The sequence below is a fragment of the Somniosus microcephalus genome, chromosome 2 (assembly GCF_052327205.1).
Source record: "Somniosus microcephalus isolate GS21.2 chromosome 2, FLI_Smic_1.0, whole genome shotgun sequence".
NCBI lineage: Eukaryota > Metazoa > Chordata > Chondrichthyes > Squaliformes > Somniosidae > Somniosus > Somniosus microcephalus.
In genome coordinates this window covers 331,900,750-331,918,247 of record NC_140988.1, presented here as the reverse complement: position 1 = coordinate 331,918,247, position 17,498 = coordinate 331,900,750, and the positions used below count along the sequence as shown (strand labels likewise).

At 46.7% G+C, this 17,498-nt stretch overlaps 1 protein-coding gene across 3 annotated transcripts in view; it reads left to right on the top strand.

The window, feature by feature from the left end:
* Positions 1 to 4,024, top strand: part of LOC147123583 (endothelial lipase-like) — a 34,331-nt gene extending 30,307 nt beyond the window's left edge. For all 3 annotated transcript variants that reach the window (XM_085974967.1, XM_085974975.1, XM_085974982.1), the window contains 2 exons: positions 1,020 to 1,124; positions 3,491 to 4,024. In XM_085974967.1, the coding sequence (XP_085831093.1) occupies positions 1,020 to 1,124; positions 3,491 to 3,503 (118 nt within the window). In that variant the 3' untranslated portion in view covers positions 3,504 to 4,024. The remainder of the gene's footprint in view (positions 1 to 1,019; positions 1,125 to 3,490) is intronic.
* Positions 4,025 to 17,498: the final 13,474 nt, after the last annotated feature.

Sequence of the window (17,498 nt, the reverse complement as noted above, 5' to 3'; positions counted from 1 at the left end):
CGAAGATTCACCAGATTGATACCTTGGATGGCAGGAATGACGTATGAGAAGATATTGGGTCGATTAGGCTTATATTCGCTAGAGTTTAGAAGAATGAGAGGTGTCTCATTGAAACTTATAAAATTCTAACAGGACTAGACAGACTAGATGCAGGAAGGATGTTCCCGATGGCGGGGGAGTCCAGAACCAGGGGTCACAGTCTAAGGATAAGGGGTAGGGCATTTAGGACAGAGATGAGGAGGAATTTCTTCACCCAGAGAGTGATGAACCTCTGGAATTCTCTACCACACAAGGCAGTTGAGGCCAATTCATTAAATATATTCAAGAAGGAATTAGATATATTTCTCAAGGCTAAAGGGATCAAGGGATATGGGGAGAAAGCAGGGACAGGGTACTGAATTTGGATGATCAGCCATGATCTCATTAAATGGCAGAGCAGGCTCGAGGGGCCGAATGGCCTACTCCTGCTCCTATCTTCTATGTTTCTATGAAGTGAGTTTGGGCAATCTCAACCTCATCCCTCAGAGGGCAGGGACCTTTATTTGGCACTATGGTGCTCTCACTGAGAGGCCGAAGGATGGCTGGCTGTGGGAAATATAAAATATCATACCGGTACGATCGAGATGCTCTCTTAAGATTAAGCTGAGTTGCGTTGTTGGGGCACGGCTGTGTACCTGGTCTGAGTGTGCCCGATGCTGACAATGTGTAGCCAAAATGGCAAAGTGTTCCATTCCCTAGCACGATAATTGATGAGCATAAAATGCACCTAATAAAAAAGAGCCCACAATGCCATTGAATTGTGTCACTCGTTGGCAATTGGCAGATTGACATTGGAGTTGGGCTTCATAGATAACGGCCTTGCAATATTCACCCACTCTTCCTGCTGGGGAAGCATATTGCAGTTGTTTAGTTGGAGTGTGGGAAGGATGAGAGGGAATCAGATGGTAAAAGAAAAGGGAAAGATGGGGAAGAAAGTTAAGAAAAATCTTAAGTTAAATTCAAACTGGTTTTATTCACAGATACACATTTTGTGCGACCAATCCCTCTGCCACGAAAATTTCACCGGGAAATGAAATGATGTTCAGCAAATGTCTGGATGGCTGGCCAGTTAAAAACAAAACAAGGTACTGTACACCATTTTACTGTTCCTTTTTGTTCAGCATTAATGCACTTCAGGATTTGTTTGTAGGTTAGGGCAAGTTGTAAAGTGTTTTCCTCATGCTCTGCATCTTAATAATGTAAAGCATTTAATGCAAATCTATTAGCTCAGTATAGATATAATGGTAAAAATTTTGAATATGCTTTAACTGCTGCTGTAAATGCACATTCGCCCCAAAATGGGGCTGGCAAGCGTTGTCAGTGCTCTATCAAGCGCACAGTGTGCAAGGGTCATTAAGGCTCATGTTTTATTTAAATTCAGCGAGCTCCCCATAATGTGGGTGGAGTAGGTGAGCTGAACTCCAGTTGCTCAACATTTATTACAAACCGGTTTTAGATGTGGTGTTCCAGAAGTGTTTTTTCCTGGTTGGGGCTCACCATCTGATGCTGTCAGACATTGTCTTCAAAAGGTCAATTTGATGTTGGCACCACCCACCATGATGTTATTCCTGCCCCCCCCCCCCACCCCCCCCCCCCACCCTGTCAAGGAATGGTTTCCTCAAAGACCCAGCAGACCTTTGAGCTGCTGGTCCCAAAGTTCCTGCCCTATAGTCCTGGCGCTTTGCCAGTGTAACCTGGCAAAGTTATTTAAAAATGATAATTAGTGGGTCTTTCATTATCTGGCTAAGTCAGCATCTTAGTTTCCAAGTATGGCAAGTGCATGATTTACTGCAACCCTGTCACTGCTGCACCGAGGCCACATTATCAGCTACCATGTTTTTTTGCTTACTATATGGAATCCTATTTGTTCAGTGCAGATGGGGTTAAAAAGGAAATGCTCAACAGATGGTACTATGTCATTATATATTGATGTAAGCAAATGCATTGCAGCACAGTGCAGTCAAATCCATGATTCCAAAGTTCAACTACAGGCCGGGAGAGGTGCTGAGCGAAAGTCACATTCTTCCCCACAGGAGGGGAAGGAAATTTGAGAGCCTCACTCGGGTACCCTGTGGGGTTGAAATACAGTGTGGCATTGGAAGACACAAGGGACATAGGCCATTCAGCCCCTAGGCCCTGTTCCGCCATTCAATTAGATCAAGGCTGATCTATACCTCCGCTCCGTTTATCCACCTTTGATCCATATCCCTTGATAACCTTACCTAATAAAAATGTGTTGGTTACAGTCTTGAAAACTTGAATTGTCCCAGTATCCATAGCCTTTTATGGAGAGAATTCCTCATTTCTACTACCCTTTGTGTGGAAAAAGTGCTTCCTGATTTCATTCCTAAATGGCCTAGCTGTAATTTTACTATTATTCCCCTCTTATACTGTATTCCCCCACCAGAGAAAGAAGTTTTTCTGTACATACCCTACCAAATCCCTTATTATTTTAAACGCCTTGATCAGATCGCCCCTCAACCTACTGAACTCCAGGGAATACAAACCAAGTTTAAGCCCTGGTATCACATTGGTAAATTTGTGCTGTACCCCCTCCAAAGCCAATATATCCTTCCTGAGGTGCGAAGCCCAGAACTGAGGACAAGAACACAAACAGTTTACATTCCCCACGTGACTGGGGAATATTAAGGTGTCTAGTGGAAGAGATAACAAGAGATGTAACACAGCTTGAAAAACAAACCTCCTCATAGCACAATTCTCTATAATGTGCTTTTTGTAATGTCTTAAAGGCAGTGTTGTAGCGATGTTCACTCTGGAGAAGGGTTAAATACCAGGATACACAATTAAAATTGGGAATCAGGAATGAGAAGGAAAACTAGGTGGATTTTTTAAAAACAAAGTGTAAAAACTTGCCAAATAAGTTATCACGCGCGCCACTGAGGCAAATAATATAAATGGGCTGAGGAAATAATTAGACATGTTTCTGGAGACAGAAGAGACTGAAGTGTAAAGTGAGAAGTCGAGTACAGGAAACTTTCGTTTATCCAGAGGTTGTACGTCTGGAATACTCGATCTAACGGCAAAAATCAGGAGCCGTTTTCTATAAGTTTTTTTAGATCTCCTTTTTTTTCCCCAGTCAGGCACTGCAAGGTCTGTAGCTATAGCAACAGCTTCAGCTAGAGACGCTTGCAGCTGCAGCCGACTCTTTAGAAGCTGTTGCTAAGCAACAGTGTTTGTTGTCAGATACGGAGATGAAAACCTCCGTATGCTTCAACATTAACTTTGTATGTCCGGCAGTTTTGATAGATCGGCAACACGTCGGTCCCGTCGGTGCCGGATATCACAAAGTTTCCTGTAGTTAGAGTTGATATAAATCAATAAAGGATGGTTTATTGGATCTAATGGTTTTGTTCCTAAAAATTATTCTTATGAGCTTGACTAGATTTCATATTGCACATTAAACATTTTTTTTCCTGTTCATTTTCTTTAGTTTGCACTCTTAACACTACCGCAGTAATCTTTGGAGATATGTTACAGCATGTTCAAGGGACCCTGAAGGATCACCTTCCTGGCCCACAATTGACCTTTTGCTGGATGCCACCCTGGAAGTGTCGCAGCAGCGTATCCTATACAAGATTATTCCTGCTGTCCGGTTACTTCATTTGCTCCGCTGAGCTTGTTTAAGCGTGCTGGCACTCCATTACGGGAAGAGACATCCTGAGCTTTAGCTGCGGCATTCATGGAGGAAGAGTTCTCATGGTACATCTGTACTTTTCTTCTTTTCTGGAGGCCAACAAACAGACGTCCTGCACCAGCCGCAGCCTCCATTGCAATGACTCTCTAATGCTATAAGCCACGTTGATTTTTATACTGCTGATAATTTAAAAGAAAATGTCTGTTTCATAGTCCTATTTGTATATATTGTATCGCTACATTTTTGTACATGGTGTTCTTACATTTGTTAAATGCTATTTATATATCGAAGTGCTGTATATTTGAAAATAAAAGTATTTTTCTGTAATAATTGGAAAGAATTGAATTAATTAATTAAAATGTGTTCGCTCAGACTCTTGCTGCTGTGCACTTCTATGTGCACCAATCGTGTCCACTGTCTCCCTCAAGCAGCAGTTCTTCAGTCCAAGCCAAAACAGTCAGGAGATTATTTGACTGGGCAGGTCTGACAGCCGAGCCTGATCCAATTCTCACTCAACATATTACGTGTACTGTCAGCAGGAGTAGCTACTCAAGAGGAGCCCTGGCTCCAGGACTGAGGCCAGTTTTAGTAGTGCCAGGATGCACCAGGCTCTGGCATCTTCTGCAGACCCCACCAAAGATTGCAAGTTTCAGCTGAAGGGACCATGAGTATTGGGCCTTTGGTGGTTTGGGGGCATGTATGAGGAAAAAAAGACTTGCATTTATATAGTGCTTTTCACAATCTCAGGACGTCCATAAGTGTTTTACAGTCAATGCAATACTTTTGAAATGTAGTCACTATTGTAATGTAGGCGCCCCCATGAAAGACTTTTGCACCCCTCATCTTCAGAGGTCCAGGTTCCGATCCTCGTCAAACAATCCCCACCTTCGCCCCTGTCAGTGAGATTCATCTGCACTGATCTAATGCTGAGTCTCAACTGAAAGCCATCCCAGAAACTTCACCCCGTGGCTGGGATCCAGCATATCAGGTCCTGGCAGAGTTTGTGGCCATTCTGGAAGTTCGTTTGAATTGGCATTTTTGGCCCCATAAAGTGCAATTTTTTAACTGTGTTTCAGTGGTAACACTCTTGCCTTTGAATCAGAAGGTTGTGTTCAAGCCTTGCTCCAAAGACTTGGAAACCCAATCTAGGTTGGCACTTCAGTGCAGTACTGAAGGAGTTTTGCACTCTTGGAAATGTAATCTTTTGGATGAGATGTTAAACTAATCTGCTCTCTTACATTAACATAAAAATGCCATGTCACTATTCGGAGAAGAGCAGGGCAGTGTCCACTTATCCTCAACCAACATCACTAAAGAAAAACAAGATTATCTGGTCATTTATCTGTGGGACCTTGCTGTGCACAAATTGGTTGCACGTTTGCCAGCATTACAACAGTGACTACATTTCAAAAGTATTTCAGTGGCTGTGAAGTGCCTTGAGATGTCATCAGGACATGAAATGAGCTATATAAATGCAAGTTCTTTCTATTACCTTATTGAGAAGCTTGACTGAAGAGCCAAAGCCCACAGTGCAGGGTGACACCAAGGGTTGACTAAGAGATGATGGACTAAATCCGAAACTAGTGATTAGGTGACACAAAGCTTGGCTTTTAAAAGCCTTTAGATTTTTGGAGAAAGGAAAGAGTGAATGAGATAACGGGTGGTTAAGTGGCACAGTATGATTATCCTCTTTAGTTTTTTTTTTAGAGTGCATAACTTTACCTGACTAGAAAGGCATAAACATAATTGCTTTACCAGCACAAGTATGAATCCTGTATGTAGGTTTTAGTCGGATGCCTGCAGGGCAGTTTTAACCTATATTTAGGTTTACGGTTCTATTTTCTACTCCTGTGCAATCCAATTCAGGCCACATCTGTTACATCCATTATATGTTGTAATGCCATTAAGAAAATGTTCCTTAGGGACCAAAATTTCTTAGGTTGAGAAGAGGAGCAAAGAAATTTGCATTTATATAGTACCTTATCATGACCTCAGGATATTCCAAAGCACTTCACAACCAAAGATTTAGTTTTGGTGAGCAGTCACTGTTATGTAGCACAACCTACTGCAACAGTGTGACACTTCTGCTTTGCTTGCCATCGATACCTATGGTCTGCTTAAGTAGGGTTTGCAAATGAGAAAAATCGGGGCTGAGAAAAGCCCACGAAAGGTCATTTTTCTTTATGGCACCTAATCTCAAATAATTCCAATGTTTTGGCTGTATTGTCTTTGTGTAAATACGTTTTCCTGTTCTAAATTCACTTTTCTCTCATTTCCATTAATGATTTCTGGCTCTACTTTATTGACATTCTTTAAAGTAATATTCTGTGTTTCCCTTTCTATACCATTTAATATTTTATACTTTGGTGATGTCTCTTAAGCGCCTTCTTCCCAGACTGTAAAGTTTAAGCTTCTCTAATTTCTCCATTGTGGCAGAACCACTGAATGTCTCTGGCTAACTGTATATAATTCTCTTTAACGATGTTCTAACACCAGCCTAAACCTGTACCATTGTGTTAGGCATTACTGTGTTTTGTATATAGGCCTAGAAATTCGGTTGGGAGCACCAGCGATTAGTGCCTAAAGAGCCCGAGAATTGGGGCGTTACCCAATTTTCAGGCGGGCGCAGTGAATATAGCGCCACCTCTCATATTGAGTATCCTTTTAGCACCGGCGCTAACTCTTTTCGCTCGCCCGCGGGCACAGGCAGATCATGACGTCATTTCAGTGTGCAACGCCTTTTTGGCGCCCCAGACCGGATATTCGGTGGCGCCCGCAACCTTTTCGCCTGGCGCTATTAGTGACAGTTGGATGGAGCGTTCCCAGGCCCTTCTCGGACTCGGGGGGCGCTATTTAAAGGGGACAGCACTAGTATAAAAGCTGCAGCCATTTGGCCTGGCCATTCTGATCGTTGCTGGAGAGAGTTGCTGACCTTCTGTTGGACAGTAATTTTCTCATTGAGCCTTCGGAGGTACTGGCACTGGCAGCTTGAGGGCCCGGCTCCCGAGCTGGTGATGCAGCATTTGAAAGCAGGGAGGTGGAAGAGTGGCTTTAGCAAAAGGACAGCTTGGCAGCAAGGGATGCCAGATTGCGGCAAGGCTATGACATGGGTCCACAGTGAGAAAGCATGCTGGCGGGGGGAACAAGTGGAAGGAGACAGTTGTAATAGGTGAGAACCTTACCATCGCTGTCGACAATGGGGTCGGCAGCTGCAGTGGTCACAGGACCACTCAGACGCCCTCCAAGAATCTGGTGGACTCCTCGAGATCCGTGAGAGTGACCACTTGTGGAGGTCCTCCACCGGTGCGAAGCTGGTCTTTGCCAATCCTCGCCAGCTTGGACTGCAGGGGAAAGGAGGGGAAGTTATGTTACATGATGCCCTGAGTGATCATCTCATACCCCCCATGGTGCAAGAGCCCTTACATGACGCCTTGAGTCAAATGTGCATATGTGTGCCCAGAAAGGGCCATGGGTGCTTGCTGGCAGATGGCCAATGGGGCACAGCCCACCCTGTAGCCATAAAGTCAGGTGCAAATGAAGGGAAGCAGAAGTTTGCAGAAACAACACTCACCCTCACGACCCGAGTGAGGTCGTTGAATTTCTTTCTGCATTGGACAGGGCTCCTGGTCACCATGCTGCTGGAGTTGACCCTCTGGCATACATCCCTCCAAGCTTGTCGGTAGTCCTTATGATTCGGCCTTGTGCCATTGTCTGGGTAGAGAACATCTCGCCGGCGCTCCACTGCAGCCACCAATTGCTCCAGAGCCTCATTGGTGAAGCGCTCTGCTCTCTGTCTCACCTTCTCCATCTGGTCCAAGTTTTTAGCGCCAGAGAAGGGCCTGCGCCGATTCTGAGGCCTGCAAGGCGAAGAGTGTGGATGCTGAAGCTGACTGACCCACCCCTTTAGGAGCTGGCTGGCGCCTGGAAGTCTCGTGGTCATCAGTAATAGAGAGCACCTGCGCTGCGCCCGTCCGCTCCGATATTGGGTTGCGCCGGAAGATTAGCGCCTTAGGAGTCCCGTGTAACGCCTGAATTCACGCCTCAATCCCCTTTAGGGGCGATGCAACCCAATATCGCGCCAGGCGGCGATAAGTTTCGTCTGGCTATAAACTTTGCGCAGCGCCAGTTCTAAAGCCTCAAGCGGGGCTATACCCAATTTCTAGGCCATAGAGTTTGCATGTACGGGGCATGGCCCCTTTAAGAGCGCGGGAAAATGCGGGCAAACGTGATGACGTCACGTCGTAAACCACGGGACTGCCCAGGCAATCCTCGTGGCATCTCCGTTGAGTAAAGACCTGTTTGTTTGTTCTCTTGTGTCGATCCCCGTTATTCGTAGGAATTAGTTAATTCCTACATTGATGACCCTGTTTTTGTGAACATTTTCACAAAAGAAGAGCACAGCATGGAAGCAAATGCCATTTCGCTAAAGCTACCGCAGTTCTGGGAGCAGCAAGCGCCCTCGTGGTTTATTCAGGTCGAGGCCCAGTTCGCCCTGAGGAACATCGATGCGGATCAGACCAAGTATCTTTACGTGGTCTCCGCACTCGACAGCTCTACCGCCTCGCGAATCGTCAGCCTCCTCGAAAACCCCCCAATGGAGCGCAAGTATGAAACCCTCAAAGCGTGGTTACTGCAGGTTTTCGGGCTCACAAAATTGGAGCGCGCCCGTCGATTACTCGCTATGTCCGGGCTCGGGGACTCCAAGCCTTCAGAGTTGATGAGCCAAATGCTCACACTCCTGGGCTCAGAATGGGAATGTTTCCTATTCCGCGAGATTTTCCTCAGCCAACTGCCTGAACAGGTACAAGCTGCCCTGGCCAGATCTGAAACTGAAGACTGCGCAACACTCACTGCGGAGGCTGACAAAATTTTCGCTGTAACTCGGCAGCACTGCGCTGCCACGAGGCACCCATCCCCCGCAGACGCCGCCCCAGCTCGTCGGCCTGCTGGGCTGTGTTTCTACCACGTGCAGTTCGGCGCGAAGGCGAGGCGTTGCCGCCCTCCCTGCAGTTTTCACCAAAAAAAACAACATTTAACACTGCGACCACCGAGGAACGGGTCTAATGGGCACCCCGCAGCCACGATGGCGATCGGCAACGCGGGAAAATTGCTGTTCATCACTGATACTCTCTCCGGTCGTCATTTTCTGTGCGACACCGGAGCGCAGTGCAGCATTTTACCCGCGTCCGCCCTCGCTGTGCAGACGGGGAATCACGGCCCCGCCCTTGAAGCGGCCAATGGCGGAACAATTCGGACCTTCGGCAGATGGCGAGTGGAGTTGTTCCTCGGGGGGCAACGTTTTCACTGGGAGTTTAAGGCCAAAGTTTACCAGTCCCTCCTCGGCGTGGATTTCCTGTGCGCCAACAGCCTCCAGGATGCTGGATGGGCAGACAAGCTACCGTGGGTCCTGTTGGGCCTTCACACGGCCCCCAAAGAAGACCTTCACTCTTCATCAGCGGAGCTTGTGTATGGTCAGCCGCTGCGAGTCCCAGGGGATTTCCTACCAACATCGACGGAGCCATGGTCCGCGTCTGCCCAGCTTGCTAGTCACCAAGAGACGGCCAGATGTTTCGCACCGGTGCCCACTTCGCACCACGGGCCGCAGAGGTCACATGTTCCCATGGAGCTTCACAAGGCTGAATACGTTTTTATTCGCCATGACGCACATAGGGATCCGCTCAGGGCCCCGTATACCGGTCCCTTCTGTGTGTTGGAAGCAGGGGACAAAACCTTCATGGTAGATGTCGGTGGTAAACCGGACCACATTTCGGTCGACCGCTTAAAGCCAGCACATTTAGACCTCGACCGCCCCGTCGAGACAGCACAACCGCCGAGACGGGGTCGGCCACCCGTCGTCATTACGGCAGACCAAGTGCGACCGCCCGCCAGACCGCCAGCCGCCCAGCAGCCTCCGCCTCGAGAGTACAGGAGTCGTTCTGACAGGCTTGTCAGACCCCCTCACCGTTTGACTTTGTCCGTTAAAGCGAATTCTGGGGGGGCGCATGTGGCAGAACCACTGAATGACTCTGGATAACTATATAATTCTCTTTAACGATGTTCTAACACCAGCCTAAACCTGTACCATTGTGTTAGGCATTACTATGTTTTGCATATAGAGTTTGCATGTACGGGGCATGGCCCCTTTAAGAGCGCGGGAAAACGCGATGACGTCACGTCGCAAACCACGGGACTGCCCAGGTAGTCCTTGTGGCATCTCCGTTGAGTAAAGACCTGTTTGTTTGTTCTCTTGTGTCGATCTCCGTTATTCGTAGGAATTCGTTAATTCCTACACCATAACACATTCATTCCCTTTACACTTGGGATCAATGTGTTTTTATGGTGCATTGATTCAAAAGTGAACACAGTATTCGAACTGTGGTCTGACCTGCGTATTGTAAAACTTAAAGCATACTCTGAATGTGTCTATTCTACTGTCCCAGTTATATATAATTTAACATTCTATTAGCTTTTTAAAATTGCTTCATCTCGTTGCCTGGACATTGAGAGTGACGTTTACATTATTATGCTTGGATCCCTTTCTAAGTGTTAAATTATATTTTTATGTTATGGGCATATGCCCACTAAGATTTGGATTTAAAGGGGCCTAAATTCCCTGGGGATGTGACCCTGGCAGTTCTGTTTAGATTGCGCCACCTGGTGTCCCTCACCACTGACTGTGCTGGAGTATGCAGAATCAGTGGGAAGTCACCTCATTTTCATGGGGTTGACAGCATCTGTGCCACTTAGGACACATACTGGGCGCCTGATTGCTGCCAGATCTATGCCGAAAGTCCATTGGATTGGCCTAGCAATTTTGGCACCAGACTTTCCTCAAACTCATTTCGCTTAGGCACTTTACAATTAGCAGCAGAGAGGAGACTTTATCCCGTAAGTGTTGACTGGATTCGAACTTGGGTTCTAGAGGTGAAAGAAGTACTGTATGTTGTAATTTACTGTACCACTCAGTCCTTGTCAGTCAACATGGGACAGCTAATATAACATCATGGATCACATTTTCCTATTGACAGTATTCTGAAGCAAATTATTTGTTTATACCTGGACTGTAGTGGTACATTGTGCCTGATTTTCCATCCTCTGCATTGATCCAACCAGCAGGTTAATTATAGCTGAACAGAAACCACTCGTATCTCTGCCATTGCTGAAAAAACTACGTTTGTTGAAGCCTCCAGCCATGCCTGATAGGAAATTTGGTAGAAGATATTGTGCTCCAAAAATAAACAAACTGTTGTCCTTCTAAATCTTCAAAACACTTTCTGTGAAGCAGTGGTGTCTGACTCCCCTGTTAAGCCAGTCAATACTGAAGAGAATGTCCAGCAACAGTCATTACAACTGCCTGTGAAGTGAAAATATTACTCTTGTGTGGCATTTGTATTTACCACCAGCAAACTGTCTGCAAATTGTGGCTCATTGGCTTAGTAACAAGGAATGACCAATGATGCTGTACAGATAGACTTTGCTTTTGTCCATTAGTCATAATCAGTCTGGCCATAGAAGCCACAAGTTCTAACCATTGGGCTCTCTCCATTGCCAGCTCCGAAAGCTGTCTGCCTATTCAGGTCTTCCAGCGCAGGTCATCTCAACTTTGGTTTTCCACGTGGCCTTTTCCCAGGTAGGACTGATTTTGTCACCCATTGAGGGCACCAGTCATATGCAAGGCCTGCTCATCACTATCCTCTCATCATTACACACTCTGTCACTGCATGTAAGCCGCTCCTTTTCATTCTTTCCATAATGTTATTAGACTTTGTCATGAACACCAATCCCCCAGCAATAGAGAAATTATTTGTTTAGTAAAACAGAATGACCCATTACAACAAAATAACAAAAATGAATGGCATACACTCAGACATTGCTGTGTTAACAGACGTTCAGGGCTTTGGAGTGTTCAATGGGCTATGAAGCAGTTTGTATTTCTGAGTTTGTTCTGCCTCTTTTTATCGGAGCTTTTGCAAGGTCAGATTATGTTCTTTTTGTCTCGTCTTGTTTTAATTTCTCTCCTCTGGGAGGTTACTAATCAGCTTCTTATCATTTTTTGTTTGTATGCATTGGCATTTTTTCCTATTATTTGATTGGGAGCTGTGCCAGTAAAGCATTGAAAGCCGGTTACGGTTACTGATTTCTTCGTTCTCATCAAGCAAAGTTAAAGCAGGAAACTTGTTCTCCCAAGAAAAAGGAAGTGACAATATGGAAATATATCACCAGGATGAAACTCTAGTAATAAACACACACCTTGGTAGCATAAAATGTCAAATTATGGATGGTTGGGAGTGTGTAGTAGGTCAACAATTTAATCTTTCCTTTAAGTTGAGAATCTAAAAATGAAGGCGCGAGGTCAACACTACAGGACTTCACCAAGACAGAAAAGAATGGAAGCAAAGGTGAGGTAATTTACAAAGTAGCAGATCGGTCACATCAAGCTGGATTTTAAAAGTTTGGGGGAAAGATTACAACAACAACAACTTGCATTTATATAGTGTCTTTAATGTGTAAAACATCTCAAGGTGCTTCACAGGAGCGTTATCAAACAAAATTTGACATTGAGCCACATAAGGAAAGATCAGGACAGATGACCTAAAACTTGGTCAAAGAGTTAGGTTTTAAGGAGCGTCTTCAAGGAGGAGAGAGAGCTAGAGAGTCAACGAGGCTTAGGGAGGGAGTTCCAGAGCTTAGGGCCCACGCAGCTGAAGGGTGGTGGAAGCAGATTCACTAATAATTTTCAAAAGGGAATTGGATAAATACTTTATGGGGAAAATATTGCAGGGCTATGGGGAAAGAGCAGGGGAGTGGGACTAATTGGATAGCTCTTTCAAAGAGCCAGCACAGACATGATGGGCCAAATGGCCTCCTTCTTGGCTGTATCATACTATGATTCTGTGATTCTAATGGACACTATGACAAAAACATAGTATATCTGGAATTCTTTCTTGCTGGTCATGGCACTTACAAGGTTAATACTGGTTTCTTCAATATATGTTACATATATATGGTACAATATATGGTACACCAAAGGCATTAATATGCATGTGAGACTTGGGGGGGAAAAATTCAGTTGGTAGCGCCACCCATTAGCGCCTTAAGAGGGCACTAAGTGGGGCGCAAACCAACTAGCGCCCGGGCACGGCGATATCTGCGCCTCTCGCGAAATTGACCGGACATTTTGCGGCGGTGCTAAACACTACCGCCACGATCTCCTGCGCTGGCAGATCATGACATCAGTCGAGTGCGCAATGCCCCGGTAGCGCCCCGGACTGGAAATTGAGTGGCGCCCCCTGCCTTAATGCCTGCCGCTAGCAACAACAGGTTGAGGGGAGCGTTTTGCAGTCGGGACTGGGGGAATGCTATTTAAAGGCGACCGCTTCCTGCCTTTTTTTGTTGGTGACATTTTTGCACCATGCATCTGAGAGAGAGAGAGAGAGACTTCTGGAGAGATTCAATGCTGTGTGAAGGAGTTTTGGGTACTGAGCAGCACTTTGCAGGTTGATTTTGATTTGCCCTTCCTTGTATCTATTTAGAAGAGACTGTGGGGGCTGCACTCTGAGCTCTTTCCCTGGGTCTCTCCATTGTTCTTTCCAGCAGATTTGATGTACAGGTCTCTCCAGGCCGAGACTCAAGGCTGCAATGAACAGGATGTGGATGGAGACCAAGATAAACCCTCCCCTTTAAGATAAAAACAGAAAATGCTGGAGAAACTCAGCAGGTCAAGCAGCATCTGTGAAGAGAGAAACAGAGTTAACGTTTCAGGTCGATGACCATTCATCAGAACTCCCCTTTAAGAATTGGCCGGTGCCAGTGTGTCTGTGTTCCATTGCTGACTGACATCACATGAGCTTCGCCAGCGCTGTGAGTTAGCGCCTCGCTCCTTGGCCTTTGCGCCTTAAGACAGATGTGAAGCGCCTGATTTAGCGCTCCAATCACCTCCAGGGGCGATAAAAGCCAAGTTTGCAGTCGGAGGCGATAATTAGCGCCAGGCGCTAATCTTTGCGCCCGGCCGATAATTGCGCCCCAAATGGGGTGATACCGAATTTCTCCCCCTTGGTTCCTGTTGACTAAGAAGGAGTTTAACATGCTGATGTCTAATGATAAAAAGTTATTGGTGTCATTATTTCAAGTAACGTCCTTGATAGTTGGGTGGACAACACATTCATTTCTCATCTTCACGAATCCCTTTGGGGTAGTGGTTTTAATTGGTAGCTATGTCTGGAGCGAAGGCATGGGTCAGATCTATGAGAGAGACAGGGCCAAAGATTCTGTGCAGTCTCTTTGAACAATAGCTTTGAGGCCAGCAGCTTCTAAGGGCTCAATTTTGCCATTGTGGGCAGGCTGGGGCGTGTCAGGTGGCATTCGTGTCAGGACCCCAACTCCGAAGTGAAGTGGGGAGAAAGTGCGATATTCCCCTAATTGGGCAATTGATTGCCAGCGTGTGGGAACCTCTGACCCAATGAGTCTTTCTCATCCAGAAAGTCGCCTCCAATGACATCATCAATGCTACTGGATTTAAGGCCTGCAAGCAGCTTTGCTCCTTCTGGAGACTGCAAACTTTATGGCCATTGTAGTAAGCACTTCATTGATCGACTATGTCCACCAGTAGGCCAAAGTGTGCTCCACGCTTCGATGAGCCCTCCCTCCAAGCTCTGGTGGAGGGAGCAAGATCCAATAAGGAGATGCTCAGGGAGAAAAAACCCCACCTCAGCAGACTAAAGCTGTGTGGTTGCAACTGGCCCAGGAGGTCAACTCCATCTCGATGAGCCGCAGAACCTGGCTATAGTGCAGGAAGAGGTTTCATGACCTTCTCTGCACAGGAAAAGTGAGTATGACTTTCCCATCACCCTCAATCTGATCCCCATTGCCTCTCCTCACCAGCACTCTGCTTTGCCAACCTCTTCCTGCACATTCCATTTGACACATCCCTGCACCCTTACCCATTCCCTCTCTCTCTATGGTCACATTCACTTAACTATTCGACCATGCAGCCCTCACACTCCCTATCACTGTGATGCAACAACAACAACTTACAACACAAAGAGAGGGCCCTTTGTCTCGGTCTAAGCATCTATGCTATGGATTCTCTACACTCACTCCTTTATTCTCACCCAAACTCCACTTGTGTCCCTCATTGCAGGAAAAGAGAGCCCACAATAAGAGGGAAAGAGCCATGACAGGAGGAGGGCCACCCTCAGTAGTCCAGCTCACCGCCTGGGAGGAGGCAGCCCTGGAAATCGCCGGGATCGAGTTCGATTCCCAAGTGGGGGACAGTCAGACGGGCGCATCACAGCAAGCTGGTGACAGAACAGTTTGGCATCTCTCTCATTGACATTGCATGAGTCACTGATAATGATTCTGATGCTCCAACAGATTGACTTATGACCATCTGGACTATTCAATGTGCATGCAAACTTGACCTCACATCTCTAACTCTTTCCTTTACTCCCCCACAGGACTAACGAAAGCCTCCGTCCCCACTGTCCAGGAGGAACAGCTTGAGCCTCCAGTATCCTCAGAGGAAGCAACAACCTCTAAGGGCACAGCGTCATTGAAACTTATAAAATTCTAACAGGACTAGACAGACTAGTTGCAGGAAGGATGTTCCCGATGGCGGGGGAGTCCAGAACCAGGGGTCACAGTCTAAGGATAAGTGGTAAGCCATTTAGGACAGAGATGAGGAGGAATTTCTTCACCCAGAGAGTGGTGAACCTGTGGAATTCTCTACCACACAAGGCAGTTGAGGCCAATTCATTAAATATATTCAAGAAGGAGTTAGATATATTTCTTAAGGCTAAAGGGTTCAAGAGATATGGGGAGAAGGCAGGGACAGGGTACTAAGTTTGGATGATCAGCCATGATCTCATTGAATGGCGGAGCAGGCTCGAGGGGCCGAATGGCCTACTCCTGCTCCTATCTTCTATGTTTCTATGTCAGCAGAATTCAGTGCACCCAGCACCAGTGCAGACACTCACACATCGGTGGGACCTTCGCGAGATAGAGTAGTGTTGACACCTGGGCCCCGATTTTCGGCTTGTGTGGGAAATGGTCGGGTTTCCCCGAATGTGGGGTTTCTGACACACATAAAAAAGTGTCAGCCAGCTCCACGCAATTTTCCCTCAAGTGGCCAATGAATTCCCAGCATGTGGGAAGCCTTGCTAACTGTCCAATTCGAGTCAGAAATCCCCACAGTATGATGTCATCATTCGTGGTGCTTTCAAGGTCCATAGCAAGCACTGCATCCGCTGAAGGCTTCCAAATGAACCATACAGGATGGCAGAGGAGCCTGCAGCAGCTGTGGCCAGTGCCAGACCCCAAGCTGCCTCCAAATTCGACGAGGCTTCACTGCAGGCATTATTGGATGGGGTTAGGGCCCACAGGGAGGTCCTCTTCCCTAGGTCAGGGAGGAAGAGGCCTCCCACTGAGGCCAATGCTGCATGGATACAGGTGTCAGCAGATGCCAACTCACTGGGAGTCACCAGAAGAACCTTGGCATTACATCTCTAACTCCTTCCTTTACTCCCCCACAGTACCATCCAGAGCCCACGTCCTCACTGTGGAGGAGGAAGAGGCTGTGCAGCCAGACTCCTCAGAGGAAGCTCCAACCTCTGAAGGCGCAGCGTCAGCAGAAGTAAGTGCACCCAGCACCATCGCAGACACTCACACTTCGGGGGGACCTTCGGGACATAGAGTAGTGTTGTCACCTGGTGTTTCACAGCTCACAAGTGAGCCTCAGCAGATTCTGGGGACAGGGACAGCAGTGGAGAGTCCTCGTCGGAGGGCGCAGGACTCTGCCAGCTCAGCTCAGCTGCGCTGCATGTCGACCCTCTGCCTCTGGGTCATAAGAACATAAGAACATAAGAAATAGGAGCAGGAGTAGGCCAATCGGCCCCTCGAGCCTGCTCCGCCATTTAATAAGATCATGGCTGATCTGATCCTAACCGCCAATCTACTATCACAGAACCATCTCCTGAATCTAACAGAATTAGACACACGAAATAGGAGCAGGATCAGGCTACACGGCCCCTGGGCCCGCTCTGCTACCCACAGGGCCATGTCCGATCCGAACCTAGACTCAGGTCCAAATCCCTGCCCGCTCCCCGTAACCCTTAATTCCCTTTACTTCTAGGAAACTGTCTATTTCTGTTTTAAATTTATGTAATGATGTAGCTTCTACAGCTTTTTGGGGCAGCATATTCCATGGACCTACCACCCTCTGAGTGAAGTAGTTCCTCCTCATCTCAGTTTTGAAAGAGCAGCCCCTTATTCTAAGACTATGCCCCCTAGTTCTAGTTTCACCCATCATCGGGAACATCCTCCCCGCATCCACCCGATCCAACCCCTTCACAATCTTATACGTTTCAATAAGATCGCCTCTCATTCTTCTGAACTCCAATGAGTAGAGTCCCAATCTACTCAACCTCTCCTCATATGTCCATCCCCTCATCCCCAGGATTAACCAAGTGAACCTTCTTTGTACTGACTCGAGAGCAAGTATGTCTTTTCTTAAGTATGGACACCAAAACTGTATGCAGTATTCCAGGTGCGGTCTCACCAATACCTTGTACAACTGAAGCAATACCTCCCTATTTTTATATTCTATCCCCCTAGCAATGAAAGCCAACATTCCATTGGCCTTCTTAATCACTTGCTGCACCTGCATATTAACCTTTTGAGTTTCGTGCACCAGGACCCCCAGATCCCTTTGTACTTCAGTACTTTCCAGTTTCTTGCCATTAAGATAATAGCTTGCTCTACGATTTTTCCTGCCAAAGTGCATAACGTCACACTTTCCAGTATTGTA